Source organism: Coregonus clupeaformis, chromosome 5 (genome assembly GCF_020615455.1).
Source record: "Coregonus clupeaformis isolate EN_2021a chromosome 5, ASM2061545v1, whole genome shotgun sequence".
In the NCBI taxonomy this organism is placed as follows: Eukaryota; Metazoa; Chordata; class Actinopteri; order Salmoniformes; family Salmonidae; genus Coregonus; species Coregonus clupeaformis.
The window spans coordinates 35,450,749-35,467,184 of NC_059196.1; the positions used below are offsets into that span (position 1 = coordinate 35,450,749).

Here is a 16,436-nt window from a genome sequence, read left to right on the forward strand (position 1 = left end):
TTGGCAACTCGAACCTTCAGCTCCCTCCACAGATTTTCTATGGTATTAAGGTCTGGAGACTGGCTAGGCCACTCCAGGACCTTAATGTTCTTCTTCTTGAGCCACTCCTTTGTTGCCTTGGCCGTGTGTTTTGGGTCATTGTCATGCTGGAATACCCATCCATGACCCATTTTCAATGCCCTGGCTGAGGGAAGGAGGTTCTCACCCAAGATTTGACGGTACATGGCCCCGTCCATCGTCCCTTTGATGCGGTGAAGTTGTCCTGTCCCCTTAGCAGAAAAACACCCCCAAAGCATAATGTTTCCACCTCCATGTTTGATGGTGGGGATGGTGTTCTTGGGGTCATAGGCAGCATTCCTCCTCCTCCAAACACGGCGAGTTGAGGGGAGTGTTCCTTAAAGGGAGTGCTCCTAATCTCAGCTTGTTACCTGTATAAAAGACACCTGTCCACAAAAGCAATCAATCAATCAGATTCCAAACTCTCCACTATGGCCAAGACCAAAGAGCTCTCCAAGGATGTCAGGGACAAGATTGTAGACCTACACAAGGCTGGAATGGGCTACAAGACCATCGCCAAGCAGCTTGGTGAGAAGGTGACAACAGTTGGTGCGATTATTCGCAAATGGAAGAAACACAAACTAACTGTCAATCTCCCTCGGCCTGGGGCTCCATGCAAGATCTCACCTCGTGGAGTTGCAATGATCATGAGAACGGTGAGGAATCAGCCCAGAACTACACGGGAGGATCTTGTCAATGATCTCAAGGCAGCTGGGACCATAGTCACCAAGAAAACAATTGGTAACACACTACGCCGTGAAACTCTGAAATCCTGCAGCGCCCGCAAGGTCCCCCTGCTCAAAAAAGCACATATACAGGCCCGTCTGAAGTTTGCCAATGAACATCTGAATGATTCAGAGGAGAACTGGGTGAAAGTGTTGTGGTCAGATGAGACCAAAATCGAGCTCTTTGGCATCAACTCAACTCGCCGTGTTTGGAGGAGGAGGAATGCTGCATATGACACCAAGAACACCATCCCCACCGTCAAACATGGAGGTGGAAACATTATGCTTTGGGGGTGTTTTTCTGCTAGGGGGCAGGACAACTTCACCGCATCAAAGGGACGATGGACGGGGCCATGTACATGTACAAATCTTGGGTGAGAACCTCCTTCCCTCAGCCAGGGGATTGAAAATGTGTCGTGGATGGGTATTCCAGCATGACAATGACCCAAAACACACGGCCAAGGCAGCAAAGGAGTGGCTCAAGAAGAAGCACATTAAGGTCCTGGAGTGGCCTAGCCAGTCTCCAGACCTTAACCCCATAGAAAATCTGTGGATGGAGCTGAAGGTTCGAGTTGCCAAACGCCATCCTCGAAACCTTAATGACTTGGAGTAGATCTGCAAAGAGGAGTGGGACAAAATCCCTCCTGAGATGTGTGCAAACCTGGTGGCCAACTACAAGAAACTTCTGACCTCTGTGATTGCCAACAAGGGTTTTGCCACCAAGTACTAAGTCATGTTTTGCAAAGGGGTCAAATACTTATTTCCCTCATTAAAATGCAAATCAATTTATAACATTTTTGACATGCATTTTTCTGGATTTTTTTGTTGTTATTCTGTCTCTCACTGTTCAAATAAACCTACCATTAAAATTATAGACTGATCATGTCTTTGTCAGTGGGCAAACGTACAAAATCAGCAGGGGATCAAATACTTTTTTTCCCTCACTGTATGGTTAATATGATTAATATACAGTAAATAGGTAAAGAATACATGTGCCATGTAAATGTCCTTAAATACACTCACCTGCGTATAGTATGGTATGGCTGCAAAGCAGAGCCCAAATCAAGATACGCATCATCTAAAGATGGATGTGTGCACCTTGAGTGTGAAGAGACTAGTTTCCATTCACACTTTTGTTACTGTGGGTTTGTTGACACACCCTGATTACCTTGTTGTACAACACACTGATTGGTCCGTTGCAAAGATTGCATCACAGACACCGATTAGCACGTCAGTTTTCCTCATACACGTACATTTCTGTCAGGAATCATGATCACAGGGCTGAACATAACGAATGGCACAGTGTTAATGGTTGAGACAAAACAAGAGCCATTTTGATTTCAATGAAATTAAAAACTTTATGAGTGCAAGGAGATGGAATGCAATTCCTCCCTTTTTTTGTACATTTTATTGTTTTGAACCCTAAGTAGATTATGTAGGTTAATAATAACTCATCATGCTAACTTATTGATGCACTCTAGAGCCCATGTCTTTGATCCTTTCAGGCTTTAGTAACTTATTGAAGGATTGTAGTCATCCAAACTCAACGGTAGCAGTTGGAATGTGTCTGTCTGAGTCAATGAGTACATTTCAGACTCCTGCTGCTTCTGTCACACTGGCTGAACCTGGGATAGATACCAGCCTCCAGAACACAATGGACGGACAGACATTTGGGAGAGATGGGACAAACGGAAAAGCCTGGATAGAGGGCGAAAAAAGAAAAGGTGACGACTTGGGTCAGAAGGAAATGTTGGTGATGGTAGAGGAGGGATGTGCAGGGGGGAAGGAGGGATCAGCGAAGGTGAAGATGCAGGAGAGAGGTCACTGGGGCAGCAAGACAGAGTTTCTCCTGGCCGTAGCAGGGAACGTGGTGGGCCTAGGTAACGTGTGGAGGTTCCCCTACCTCTGCTACAAAAATGGTGGAGGTGAGTCCATGAAGGAGAGGGTGCCAAGGTTATTCAAATGATGATCAGCTGAACAAATGAGGCAACTTAGACCATTTAAATCCCTGTATCATACAGTATGTTTGATACAGTACAGTTTGTACAGACCAGGTATAGAGGTCACAAGACAAAGACAAGGTATGGAAGTATGGCATTTCTCCTCTTGTTTCTATAAGGTACAGTATCGTAGCTATCATTTTGTTCTCAAGTAGTGACTTGGTGGTGTGTATTTCTCAGGGGCGTTCCTGGTGCCGTACCTGGTGTTTGTGGTGACGTGTGGGGTGCCCTTGTTCCTGCTGGAGACAGCCATGGGACAGTACACTCAGGAGGGGGGCATCACCTGCTGGAAGAGGCTGTGCCCACTGGCTGAGGGTGGGCACCATGGCAACACAATGACACCACCACCCACTGAGGAGTCACATTGAAACAGGGCTGTAGACAGGACAGGCAGAAGAACATAGGAATACATGATGCTCAAACTATTTAAATTAATCTGAATTGGACTGATGAACAGTGTAATTAGGGTGGATTTCCAATGAATCCTAAGTAATGTAATCCAAATGTAATCCAATGTCTGAATTAAAAAATACGTTGACACAAACTCCTGACTACAAATGAAAGGAAATCACTCCCACAATCGAACATGTATTCCTCTTTGTCACGTTTATCCCTAACTGAGACATCCATGGTCTAGTTCTAGGAGGAGGAAAACATTGACAGCTTTGGCCTCTGTGCCACTGGATAAGAATTAAATGAAGAGGTTAATGCGTGAATACAGAGGGGTTAATATGTAAGCAGGCTGAAGGCACAATATGTGCCAAGTCTGGTGACACTTTCTCACAGATCAAAGGTATATGCTTCTATCATTTACATTTACATTTCTCATTTTAGTCATTTAGCAGATGCTCTTATCCAGAGCAACGTATAGTTAGTTCAATCATCTTAAGGTAGCTAGGTGAGACAACCACATATCACAGTCATAGTCAGTAAAACCTTTCTTCAGTAGAGCAGCTATCAGCAAAGTCAGTGCTAGTAAGAAAAGAAAAGTGCAAGTGTTAGTGCAGAAAAGGCACGTTTTTTTTATTTTTTTTTTATAAAGTTAGGGTTAGTTTAACAGCTGTCCACTCGGGACCATGTGAAAATCTTGTGGTTGTACAGTCTGTCAATGTGTCCCCCCTCTCAGGTATAGGCTATGCAGGGCAGTTGATCCTCCTGTACAGCTGTATGTGTTACATCATCATCCTGGCCTGGGCTCTGTTCTACCTGGTCTTCTCCTTCAGCGCTCAGCTCCCCTGGGCCAGCTGCTCCAACCCCTGGAACACTGGTATGTACCCTGGGCCGGCTGCACCAACCCCTGGAGCACTGGTACGTACCCTGGGCCGGCTGCTCCAACCCCTGGAACACTGGTATGTACCCTGGGCCGGCTGCACCAACCCCTGGAGCACTGGTACGTACCCTGGGCCGGCTGCTCCAACCCCTGGAACACTGGTATGTACCCTGGGCCGGCTGCACCAACCCCTGGAACACAGGTACATACCCTGGGCTGGCTGCTCCAACCTCTGGAACACTGGTACGTACCCTGGGCCGGCTGCACCAACCCCTGGAACACTGGTATGTACCCTGGGCCAGCTGCACCAACCCCTGGAGCACTGGTACGTACCCTGGGCCGGCTGCACCAACCCCTGGAGCACTGGTACGTACCCTGGGCCGGCTGCTCCAACCCCTGGAACACTGGTACGTACCCTGGGCCGGCTGCACCAACCCCTGGAACACAGGTACATACCCTGGGCTGGCTGCTCCAACCCCTGGAACACTGGTATGTACCCTGGGCCAGCTGCTCCAACCCCTGGAACACAGGTACACACCCTGGGCTGGCTGCTCCAACCCCTGGAACACTGGTATGTACCCTGGGCCAGCTGCTCCAACCCCTGGAACACTGGTATGTACCCTGGGCCAGCTGCTCCAACCCCTGGAACACTGGTACCTAGTACTCCAACTCACCTCCAGGGGAATTTCACTCACGTTATAGGTACAGTTCAAGTCGGAAGTTTACATACACCTTAGCCAAATACATTTTATTTTAAGAATGTGAAATGTCAGAAAAATAGTATAGAGAATGATTTATTTCAGCTTTTATTTCTTTCATCACATTCCCAGTGGGTCAGAAGTTTACATACACTCAATTAGTATTTGATAGCATTGCCTTTAAATTGTTTAACTTGGGTCAAACATTTCAGGTAGCCTTCCACAAGCTTCCCACAAAAAGTTGGGTGAATTTTGGACCATTCCTCCTGACAGAGCTGGTGTAACTGAGTCAGGTTTGTAGGCCTCCTTGCTCGCACACGCTTTTTCAGTTCTGCGCGCACATTTTCTATAGGATTGAGGTCAGGGCTTTGTGATGGCCACTCCAATACCTTGACTTTGTTGTCCTTAAGCCATTTTGCCACAACTTTGGAAGTATGCTTGGGGTCATTGTCCATTTGGAAGACCCATTTTCGACCAAGCTTTAACTTCCTGACTGATGTCTTGAGATGTTGCTTCAATATATCCACATCATTTTCCTTCCTCATGATGCCATCTATTTTGTGAAGTGCACCAGTCCCTCCTGCAGCAAAGCACCCCCACAGCATAATGGTGCCACCCCCGTGCTTCACGGATGGGATGGTGTTCTTCGGCTTGCAAGCAACCCCCTATTTCCTCCAAACATAACGATGGTCATTATGGCCAAACAGTTCTATTTTTGTTTCATCAGACCAGAGGACATTTCTCCAAAAAGTACGATCTTTGTCCCCATGTGCAGTTGCAAACCGTAGTCTGGCATTTTTATGGCGGTTTTGGAGCAGTGGCGTCTTCCTTGTTGAGCGGCCTTTCAGGTTATGTCGATATAGGACTCGTTTTACTGTGGATATAGATACTTTTGTACCTGTTTCCTCCAGTATCTTCACAGGGTCATTTGCTGTTGTTCTGGGATTGATTTGCACTTTTCGCACCAAAGTACGTTCATCTTTAGGAGACAGAACGCGTCTCCTTCCTGAGAGGTATGACGGCTGCGTGGTCCCATGGTGTTTATATTTGCGTACTATTGTTTGTACAGATGAACGTGGTACCTTCAGGCGTTTGGAAATTGCTCCCAAGGATGAACCAGACTTGTGGAGGTCTACAATTTGTTTTCTGAGGTCTTGGCTGATTTCTTTTGATTTTCCCATGATGTCAAGCAAAGATGCACAAAGTTTGAAGGTAGGCCTTGTAATACATCCACAGGTACACCTCCAATTGACTCAAATGATGTCAACTAGCCTATCATAAGCTTCTAAAGCCATGACATCATTTTCTGGAATTTTCCAAGCTGTTTAAAGGCACAGTCAACCTAGTGTATGTTAGGGTGACCATATTTTAGTTTTCAAAAAAGAGGACAGTGGGAGCAGGAGGCAGACAGACACTGCAGTGGGTGGTAAATACAAATGCGTTCACAACCATGCAACTATGTTATTGAACTTTAATACATAAAGAAATACATCCTTTCCATTCAACTGTTGGCCCTCAACAATAGAACAACAACAACAACAACAACAACAACAAAACATAGTTTAGCTTTTAACACCTTTTACATGACACTGTTTCTTTTCATGGCCATAGGTTAAAATAAAATAAATAAAAAACAGTTGTCATAAAACAATCCACTATTTCTGTCAAACATTATGTCAGTCCTCCTGATGCTCTCTGGTATACTTTCCCGAAGATCGAATCTTTCCCAACAGTCCTTGATTACCAATCAAGTAGGCATGAAAGTCTTTGCAAGACATGTTTTAAAAGTTGTATTGTGTACACAGAAGCCCCTTCAGTGACTCAACAGACAAGTGATTCCTTTCCTTTGTCCATTGGCTTTGCATCAGTGAAAAAACTCTCTCCACATTTGCATTGTGAGAAGGAATAGCAAAGAAAAACTGTGCAATCTTCAGTAGCTCTGAATGTAAATCTATGCTTTTGGACCTTTCAAAATATTTGGTCCACTTCTTGTGTGCATGCAGATTACTGAACTCTCCATCACTGTTACACCTTTCTGTGAAATTCTTCAGGTTGGTGACCTGATCAAAGCACTTTGCATCATCAATTGGCACCCCCTTTTATCCCAGGGGTTTGATACAGGCTTCTATGTCATTTCAGTCAGGTGTCTCACTCAGATCCATCCACATGAAAGAGGAGAACTCCTCCATTTCTCCAGATACTCCAGGCATGAACTGTACAGACCCTGTACTTGAGCACTGAAATGGTCACAATTCTTACCAAGTCCATCCTTGTGCTTTTGTGCCAACAGTCCCTTAACTTTAAGGGACATTAAGTTATTGGTCTTGCGTTCAAGAAGCATGGTGTGGACTTTGTTCAAAAGGTTATTCACTTCCACAATTGAATTGCTCTCCCTTTCCATCTCCTGAATGTGCGAATGAAACACACATGAGTGAGTGCATGTGCCAGAGGTAGATTTCACTGAACTCATCTTCAAAAAACGTTTTGATCAAGGAGGGTGTTTTTTCCAGTGACAAAAATAATGCTTTCAAGGCTGGAAACATCTGTAGCAGCCTCTCAATACCTAGGAATAATGACAGCCATCGCGTCTTACTGTGAGAAAGGAGACTTCTGTATTCAACATCAACAAATTCACAGTACTCCTTCCGATTCTCTGTGCGCACAGTGTAGATGTGAAAGTATTGACATATTTTGAAGATTATGTTCTCAATATCGACATCTAGTGTGTCTGCCCTGTAATGAACACAATTGTTCAAGACGTGTGCTGGGCAGCCCACACCGATTAAACACTTGTTCTGCAATGACTTCTTTAAAAGTTTGCGAAAACATTATTTCCTTCTTCATCACGCCGGATTCCCCCGAACATTGTATTGCAGTTGTCACCTGTAAATGCAATACATTTTGAAACAATCCCATTCTTTCCCAGTGTTTCTTTGATGTATTGTGCGATCGTATCAGCTGTCTCATTTGGAGTGTTTTTAACTTCGCACGCCAGCATTCTTCCAATCAAAATACTGAATAAGCAGAGGGAATATTTTCACAGCACCGTGATTGCTCCCATCAGCAGAAACACCACAGTAAGGTATGTCTTCCAGTGCTTTCAGAGCTATGTCGACAGAATGTGGTGCTATCACAGCGTTAACAATTGCTTCGGTCTTAGTACGAGCACTTGAAAATGTTCGCCCAGTCTCGGAATCAGGGAAAGCCTTTTTTAACAAGGCAGACGTGCAGTTTATTGATCTGTAGCTATTGTGATGCTTCGTGGTGTGGAATGCAAAAACTCCCTCCGCAGCAGTAACAGCATCTTATGTTTCACCTGCTCTCACAAAATAGTCAGTTAATTTACCTGACAAACTCTCTCCTTTAGCTGCAATTTTGTGTTTTGCAGAGCTTATGTGGGCTTCTAGGTCGCTAGCACCTTTATTTGACACTGACACGTACGTGCCAGCTTTGCAGGTCATGCATTCTGCTTCACACGGATCCCGACCAAGACGAAAACACTGGAATTTTCTCTGTAAATCGTCTGTGATTTTACATTTGCGTTTGGCCATTTTTACGCTGTTCTGGAGCCATGTGCCACTGTTGACAAGCAAGCTGCTGCTCTGTCTCTTGGCTGTTGCCATGGTGAGGGTAATGATTGAGATGCAGTTTGACCAATGTTTGCGTAGGCCTACATGACCGACCAATGGTGGCGTGTGAGAAGGCGGGACCTAAAGAGAAAGTTCAAAGCAATGCAAAACCCCCAAAACGCACACAATGAATGGCGACTGTAGAAAGCAAAAGCCAAATCCCGGACATTTTGGGGGATTTAGAAATCCCAGCCGGACGCATTTTTTTAGGTCCAAAAAGAGGACATGTCCGGGAAAAAGAGGACGTATGGTCACCCTAGTGTATGTAAACTTCTGACCCACTGGAATTGTGATACAGTGAAATAATCTGTCTGTAAACAATTGTTGGAAAAATTACTTGTGTCATGCACAAAGTAGATGTCCTAACCGACTTGCCAAAACTATAGTTTGTTAACAAGAAATTTGTGGAGTGGTTGAAAAACGAGTTTTAATGACTCCAACCTAAGTGTATGTAAACTTCCGACTTCAACTGTATGTATTTTGACAATGTTTTGTAACTTTCCCCAGGTCGTTGCTGTAAATGAGAATGTATTCTCAGTCAACTCACCTGGTAAAATAAGGAGTAAAAATATAATATATATATATAAAGGGTATTCTTTACCATAAGAATTGTTAGAGCAAGTTTTAATTGGTAACATTATGTTCTCTCTACCACATTAGATGACTGTGTTGACTTCTCCTCTCAAAACCGTACTTTCAATTGGACCGGACAGATGAACTCAACCTCTGCAGCCACTGAATTCTGGGAGTAAGTTTACGGATTCAACATACCTTGATCTTCCAGTTGGCCACAACATAAAAGACAATGTCAGTTTGTCTACATTCTCCACCAGTCTCTTTCTCTAGGATGTGTGTGCTGGTCATCTGGGGGGTATAAGAGAGGTGGACAGTGTCAGGTGGAAGTTGCTGCTGTTTCTCACCCCTCTCTCTGCCTCATCCCTCTCTCTCTTTCCCCCCCTCTCTGTCCCTCCCCTCTGTCTCACCCCCCTCTCTGTGTCTCCCCTCTGTCTCACCCCTCTGTCTCTCTCCCCTCTCTCTGTCTCTCTCCCCTCTCTCTGTCTCTCTCTCCACTCTCTGTCTCACCCCTATCTGTCTCTCTCCCCTCTCTCCACTATCTGTCTCACCCCTCTCTGTCTCTCTCCCCTCTCTCTGTCTCTCTCCCCCCATCTGTCTCTCTCCCCTCTCTCTGTCTCTCTCTCCACTATCTGTCTCTCCCCTCTCTGTCTCTCTCCCCTCTCTGTCTCTCTACCCTCTCTCTGTCTCTCTCCCCTCTCTCTTTCTCTCTCTCCACTGTCTGTCTCACCCCTCTGTCTCTCCCCTCTCTGTCTCTCCTCTCTCTGTCTCTCTCCCCCCTCTCTGCCTCTCTCCCCTCTCTGTGTCTCTCCCCTCTCTGTGTCTCTCCCCTCTCTCTGTCTCTCTCCCCTCTCTCTGTCTTTCTCCCCTCTCTGTGTCTCTCCCCTCTCTCTGTCTCTCTCCCCTCTCTCTGTCTCTCTCTCCACTGTCTGTCTCACTCCTATCTGTCTCTCCCCTCTCTGTCTCTCCCCTCTCTGTCTCTCTCCCCTCTCTGTCTCTCTCCCCTCTCTGTCTCTCTCCCCTCTCTCTGTCTCTCTCTCCACTGTCTGTCTCACCCCTATCTGTCTCTCCCCTCTCTGTCTCTCTCCCCTCTCTCTGTCTCTCTCCCCCCTCTCTGTCTCTCTCCCCTCTCTCTGTGTCTCTCCCCTCTCTCTGTCTCTCTCCCCTCTCTCTGTCTCTCTCCCCTCTCTCTGTCTCTCTCTCCACTGTCTGTCTCACCCCTATCTGTCTCTCCCCTCTCTGTCTCTCCCCTCTCTGTCTCTCCCCTCTCTCTGCCTCTCCCCTCTCTCTGTCTCTCTCTCCTATTTGTCTCTCCCCTCTCTGTCTCTCCCCTCTCTCTGTCTCTCCCCTCTCTATGTCTCTCCCCTCTCTGTGTCTATCCCGTCTCTCTCTCCCCCCTCTCTGTCTCTCCCCTCTCTGTGTCTCTCCCCTCTCTCCCCCTATCTGTCTCTATCCCCTCTCTGTGTCTCTCCCCTCTCTCTGTCTCTCCCCTCTCTGTATCTCTCCCCTCTCTCTGTCTCTCTCCCTCTCTGTTTCTCTCCCCTCTCTCTGTCTCTCTCCCCTCTCTCTGTCTCTCTCTCCACTGTCTGTCTCACCCCTATCTGTCTCTCCCCTCTCTGTGTCTCTCCCCTCTCTGTCTCTCCCCTCTCTGTGTCTCTCCCCTCTCTGTGTCTCTCCCCTCTCTCTGTATCTCCCCTCTCTGTCTCTCCCCTCTCTCTGTCTCTCCCCTCTCTCTGTCTCTCCCCTCTCTGTGTCTCTCCCCTCTCTGTGTCTCTCCCCTCTCTGTGTCTCTCCCCTCTCTGTGTCTCTCCCCTCTCTGTGTCTCTCCCCTCTCTCTGTCTCTCCCCTCTCTATCTCTCCCCTCTCTCTGTCTCTCCCCTCTCTCTGTCTCTCCCCTCTCTGTGTATCTCCCCTCTCTCTGTCTCTCCCCTCTCTGTGTCTCTCCCCTCTCTCTGTCTCTCCCCTCTCTGTGTCTCTCCCCTCTCTGTGTCTCTCCCCTCTCTGTGTCTCTCCCCTTTCTGTGTCTATGCCCTCTCTGTCTCTCCCCTCTCTGTCTCTCCCCTCTCTGTCTCTCCCCTCTCTGTGTCTCTCCCCTCTCTGTGTCTCCTCTCTCTGTCTCTCTTTCCACTGTCTGTCTCACCCCTATCTGTCTCTCCCCTCTCTGTGTCTCTCCCCTCTCTCTGTCTCTCCCCTCTCTGTGTCTCTCCCCTCTCTGTCTCTCCCCTCTCTGTGTCTCTCCCCTCTCTCTGTCTCTCCCCTCTCTGTGTCTCTCCCCTCTCTGTCTCTCCCCTCTCTGTGTCTCTCCCCTCTCTCTGTCTCTCCCCTCTCTGTGTCTCTCCCCTCTCTCTGTCTCTCCCATCTCTGTGTCTCTCCCCTCTCTGTCTCTCTCCCCTCTCTGTGTCTCTCCCCTCTCTGTGTCTCTCCCCTCTCTGTGTCTCTCCCCTCTCTGTGTCTCTCCCCTCTCTGTGTCTCTCCCCTCTCTGTCTCTCCCCTCTCTGTGTCTCCCCTCTCTGTGTCTCTCCCCTCTCTCTGTCTCTCCCCTCTCTGTGTCTCTCCCCTCTCTGTGTCTCTCCCCTCTCTATGTCTCTCCCCTCTCTGTGTCTCTCCCCTCTCTGTCTCTCCCCTCTCTGTCTCTCCCCTCTCTCTGTCTCTCCCCTCTCCCTGTCTCTCCCCTCTCCCTGTCTCTCCCCTCTCCCTGTCTCTCCCCGCTCTGTGTCTCTCCTCTCTGTGTCTATCCCCTCTGTGTCTCACCCCTCTCTGTGTCTATCCCCTCTCTGTGTCTCTCCCCTCTCTGTCTCTCTCCCCTCTCTGTGTCTCTCCCCTCTCTGTGTCTCTCCCCTCTCTGTGTCTCTCCCCTCTCTGTGTCTCTCCCCTCTCTGTGTCTCTCCCCTCTCTGTCTCTCCCCTCTCTGTGTCTCCCCTCTCTGTGTCTCTCCCCTCTCTCTGTCTCTCCCCTCTCTGTGTCTCTCCCCTCTCTGTGTCTCTCCCCTCTCTATGTCTCTCCCCTCTCTGTGTCTCTCCCCTCTCTGTCTCTCCCCTCTCTGTCTCTCCCCTCTCTCTGTCTCTCCCCTCTCCCTGTCTCTCCCCTCTCCCTGTCTCTCCCCTCTCCCTGTCTCTCCCCGCTCTGTGTCTCTCCTCTCTGTGTCTATCCCCTCTGTGTCTATCCCCTCTCTGTGTCTCTCCCCTCTCTGTCTCTCCCCTCTCTGTGTCTCCGATCTCTGTGTCTCTCCCCTCTCTATGTCTCTCCCCTCTCTGTGTCTCTCCCCTCTCTGTCTCTCCCCTTTCTGTGTCTTTCCCCTCTGTCTTTCGTCTCTCTGTCTCTCCCCTCTCTGTCTCTCCCCTCTCTGTCTCTCTCCCCTCTCTGTGTCTATCCCCTCTCTGTCTCTCTGTCTCTCCCCTCACTGTGTGTCTCTCCCCTCTCTGTATATCCCCTCTCTGTCTCTCATCTCTCCCCTCTGTGTCTCTCCCCTCTCTGTCTATCCCGTCTCTCTGTCTCTCCCCTCTGTGTCTATCCCTTCTCTGTCTATCCCGTCTCTCTGTCTCTCCCCTCTCTGTCTCCCGTCTCTCTGTCTCTCCCCTCTCTGTCTCCCGTCTCTCTGTCTCTCCCCTCTCTGTCTATCCCGTCTCTCTGTCTCTCCCCTCTCTGTCTCTCGTCTCTCTGTCTCTCCCCTCTCTCCATCTAGACGTCGTGTGCTGGCCATCTCGGGGGGTATAGAGGAGGTGGGCAGTGTCAGGTGGGAGGTGCTGCTCTGTCTCATCGCCATGTGGGTAATCTGCTACTTCTGCATCTGGAAAGGGGTCAAGTCAACAGGCAAGGTGTGTGTGCGTGCACAGCATATATACACACACAGCATATTCACTGTTTAGCACTGAAATAGTACAATCTCTTCTCCTTTTCCTCTCATGGCTTTCTGTCCCTGTGTTTTTAAACCCCTCTCCCTGTCTCCACCCACACACACCCTCTCTCTCCAGGTTGTATATTTCACTGCTACCTTCCCCTACGTGATGCTGCTGATACTACTGATCAGAGGCCTGACTCTGCCAGGGGCCCTGCAGGGGGTCCTGTTCTACCTTTACCCTGAACCGGACCGGCTCTCTGACCCCCAGGTGTGGATGGAGGCCGGCTCCCAGATCTTCTTCTCCTACAGTGTGGGTGTGGGCTCCTTAACCGTGCTGGGCTCCTACAATACCTACAACAACAACTGCTACAAGTGAGTTCTTATCCTCATCAGCCTGGTCAATGGGACACTGTGTGTGCTGACACTGTGTGTGTTGACACTGTGTGTGCTGACACTGTGTGTGTTGAATCTTGAGTCTGTGTATGTTTCAGAGACTGCCTGTGGCTATGCTTGCTGAACAGCGGCACCAGTGTGGTTGCTGGGTTCGCGGTCTTCTCAGTCCTGGGGTTCATGGCTCATGAACAGGGCGTCCCCATTGAGGAGGTGGCTGAGTCAGGTACTGCACAAAGTAGGGTTTTATTCTGTTATTTTCAGGACAAAATGAAGTAAAACAAATACATTGTATTTTAAACTGGGTTCTGAATAACACACACTTTATCAGGTCCTGGTCTGGCGTTCATAGCGTACCCCCAGGCAGTAGCCATGATGCCCCTGCCTCAGATGTGGGCTGCCTGTTTCTTCGTCATGATCATTCTACTGGGTCTGGATACACAGGTTAGCTATTATCTACACAGTACACACACAGTAGTTCACACATTCATCTCTAAAAGGTTAAAGGCATGTACTCTACTATGGCGTTCTGTATTCCTCCCCCATCCAGTTTGTTGCCATGGAGGTGGTGATGACGTCAGTAACAGACCTGTTTCCCGCGGTGCTGCGGCGGACTGGGCGCAGGGAGCTCTTCCTCCTCCTCTTTTGTCTCACCTGCTTCTTCTTCCAACTCATCATGGTCACAGAGGTGAGAGAGAGAGAGAGAGAGAGAGTAGAGAGATTGAGAGAGAGAGCGAGAGAGAGGGAGGGAGGGTAGAGAGAGAGGGAGGGTAGAGAGATTGAGAGAGAGATTGAGGGAGGGGAGAGAGAGAGAGAGAGAGAGAGAGAGAGAGAGAGAGAGAGAGAGGGAGGGAGGGTAGAGAGAGAGGGAGGGTAGAGAGATTGAGAGAGAGAGAGAGAGGGAGGGTAGAGCGAGAGAGAGAGAGAGAGGGAGGGTAGAGAGAGTAGAGAGAGAGCGAGAGAGAAATTACAAGAATCGTGTTTCAGATCTCTAGCTGTCATCTACTGAAAGAGAGTGGTTGTCCTACTCACACCTCTCTTCTCCTGTCCCCAGGGTGGGATGTATGTGTTCCAGCTGTTTGACTACTACGCCTGTAACGGAACCTGTCTGCTGTTCCTCTCTGTGTTTGAGTCTCTGGCCATGGGATGGATATTTGGTGAGGCTGATGAGGACTAACCTGGAATATATTTCTGTCAATGATTGTATGATTTATGTCCAATAAAATATATAATTTATAAAATATACATAAAACATACATATAAACACTGTGGTGCCATAGAATCCTATAGAAAGGCAAACCAGTATCATTCCACTATCAATCTTATTGAGATTATAAACTTGATATCAATACAACATGTCAACATTTAGATAATGTCATTAACGTGTCTCGGTCTCTAACCAATCTAACCCACCAGGTGCAGAGCGTATGTATGGGGTAATACAGGACATGACAGGGATGAGGCCTAACCCCGTCTTCAAGCTCTGCTGGCTCTACATGACCCCTCTGGTTTCCCTGGTGAGTTTCAGGCTTTGATGGACAGTAACGGCATGCAGGACTCATGTTGTGCAATTCTATAAGGTACCAGGAGATGGCACTATCACAATGCAATAGGTTACAAATTCATCGCAGCACAGCTGTTTTGACGAATGGCACCTGTTGCAATTGAACGTTCACTTGCTTTACACATGCAACTATTCACATGCTCACGTCTTCGAGAGATGAAATTACGGTAGTGTTCTCAACAGCAACAACAAGGACAGATCTGGAGTTACTCTAAATGTTAAAAGCATACATTAATGTTGAGGAAATCCTAATTCCCTCTCGTCTCTTCCAGGTGTCGTTCATCTGCTCTCTGGTGGAGTACCAGCCCCTGACCTTCAACCGCTGGTATGTGTACCCAGGATGGGTGTACGTTCTGGGCTGGCTGTTGGCCCTCTCCTCCATCCTCCTGGTCCCTGGGTGGGCCCTGCTGCAGATCTGCACTGGGACAGGCAGCCTTAGAGAGGTGAGAGTGTGACTGTTGACCGGAGTTTAAACCCGGGTTTCCTTCATGGATTGGTCATAGAATAATTATGTTTAAAGGGTCAAATTGGAGGACTTATAGATCTTAAATTATGTTGGTAAACTGAGTGGGTAGGTATCATTTATTCACTGCAAAATGACCATAAATTATTGAAGAAACCAACTAACTCAAATAAATAATGAAGTTTAAATAATTAACCATTAAAGTTGACATGTTGATGTGCTGACTTTCCCCTCAACTCCCCAGCGTTTCCTCCATTTGTGTCGGCCAGACCATGACCTCCCGTTGACCCGGATGAGAAAGGTTGAGCTGGCGCACATGACCTCTGGAGCAGAGATGGAGGTACTCATGACCGCAGCAGGGGAAACCACGGACAAATGAACTGACACACGCCTAGAAAAGCTTCTGTGTCAAAGCTCTTCGTATACTAAACGTTTATCTTAACACAACACCTAGCTGAACTCTTGTATCTTTACCAACACGTTGAGAGAAGACCATTGATAATGAACAATGATGCATGTTTCAATACATTGTCATCATGTTCCATACATTTGAAAGGACATAGCCCAAGCACAGAGCATCAAGCAACCTAGCGACACTGCAGATTGTCATTGTACAAAACAAAACTATCCCCACTCGAGGCTTAACATGGGTTACTGGCAGCTCATGACATACCTTTCTGAAGTCACTGACTCCAGTTTACATGGTGGCAGTTGTCAAATCAAATCAAATCAAATGTAATTGTCACATACACATGGTTAGCAGATGTTATTGCGAGTGTAGCGAAATGTTTGTGCTTCTAGTTCCGACAGTACAGTAATATCTAGCAAGTAATATCTGACAGTTCCACAACAAATATCTAATACACACAAATCTAAGTAAAGGAATGGAATAAGAATATATAAATACATGGAGTCACATATAAAAGGTCATCTTCTCATTCTGTCAGTTTCTTATTATGAAAGACCATTTTTGGCCAATATACAGCAACTCTTTGACTAATGGCATTTTTGTAAATTAGTAATTTACCTCAACGTTTGCCTTCAATTACATTTTTATAATCCATATTAGACATCAGAAACATTGATACATTTCCCACAAAAGGATGTTTTTCTAAAAACAACAAATTAAAGCAGATTCAAAAATAAAGCGTGTTTTGTCTGTCACATACATTTTACATTTTAGTCATTTAGCAGACGCTCTTATCCAGAGCGACTTACAGTTAGTGAGT

General features: G+C 47.4%; 1 protein-coding gene across 1 annotated transcript; it reads left to right on the forward strand.

Moving 5' to 3' along the window:
- Nucleotides 1–2,417: 2,417 nt before the first annotated feature.
- Nucleotides 2,418–16,431, forward strand: LOC121566953 (sodium- and chloride-dependent GABA transporter 2-like). The gene is made up of 13 exons (XM_041876902.1): nt 2,418–2,707; nt 2,963–3,097; nt 3,909–4,049; nt 9,040–9,127; nt 12,635–12,767; nt 12,924–13,162; nt 13,282–13,406; nt 13,512–13,624; nt 13,731–13,868; nt 14,235–14,337; nt 14,597–14,697; nt 15,017–15,187; nt 15,452–16,431. The coding sequence occupies exons 1-13, from the start codon at nt 2,437–2,439 to the stop codon at nt 15,584–15,586; spliced, it is 1,893 nt and encodes a 630-aa protein (XP_041732836.1). The 5' UTR covers nt 2,418–2,436; the 3' UTR covers nt 15,587–16,431.
- Nucleotides 16,432–16,436: the final 5 nt, after the last annotated feature.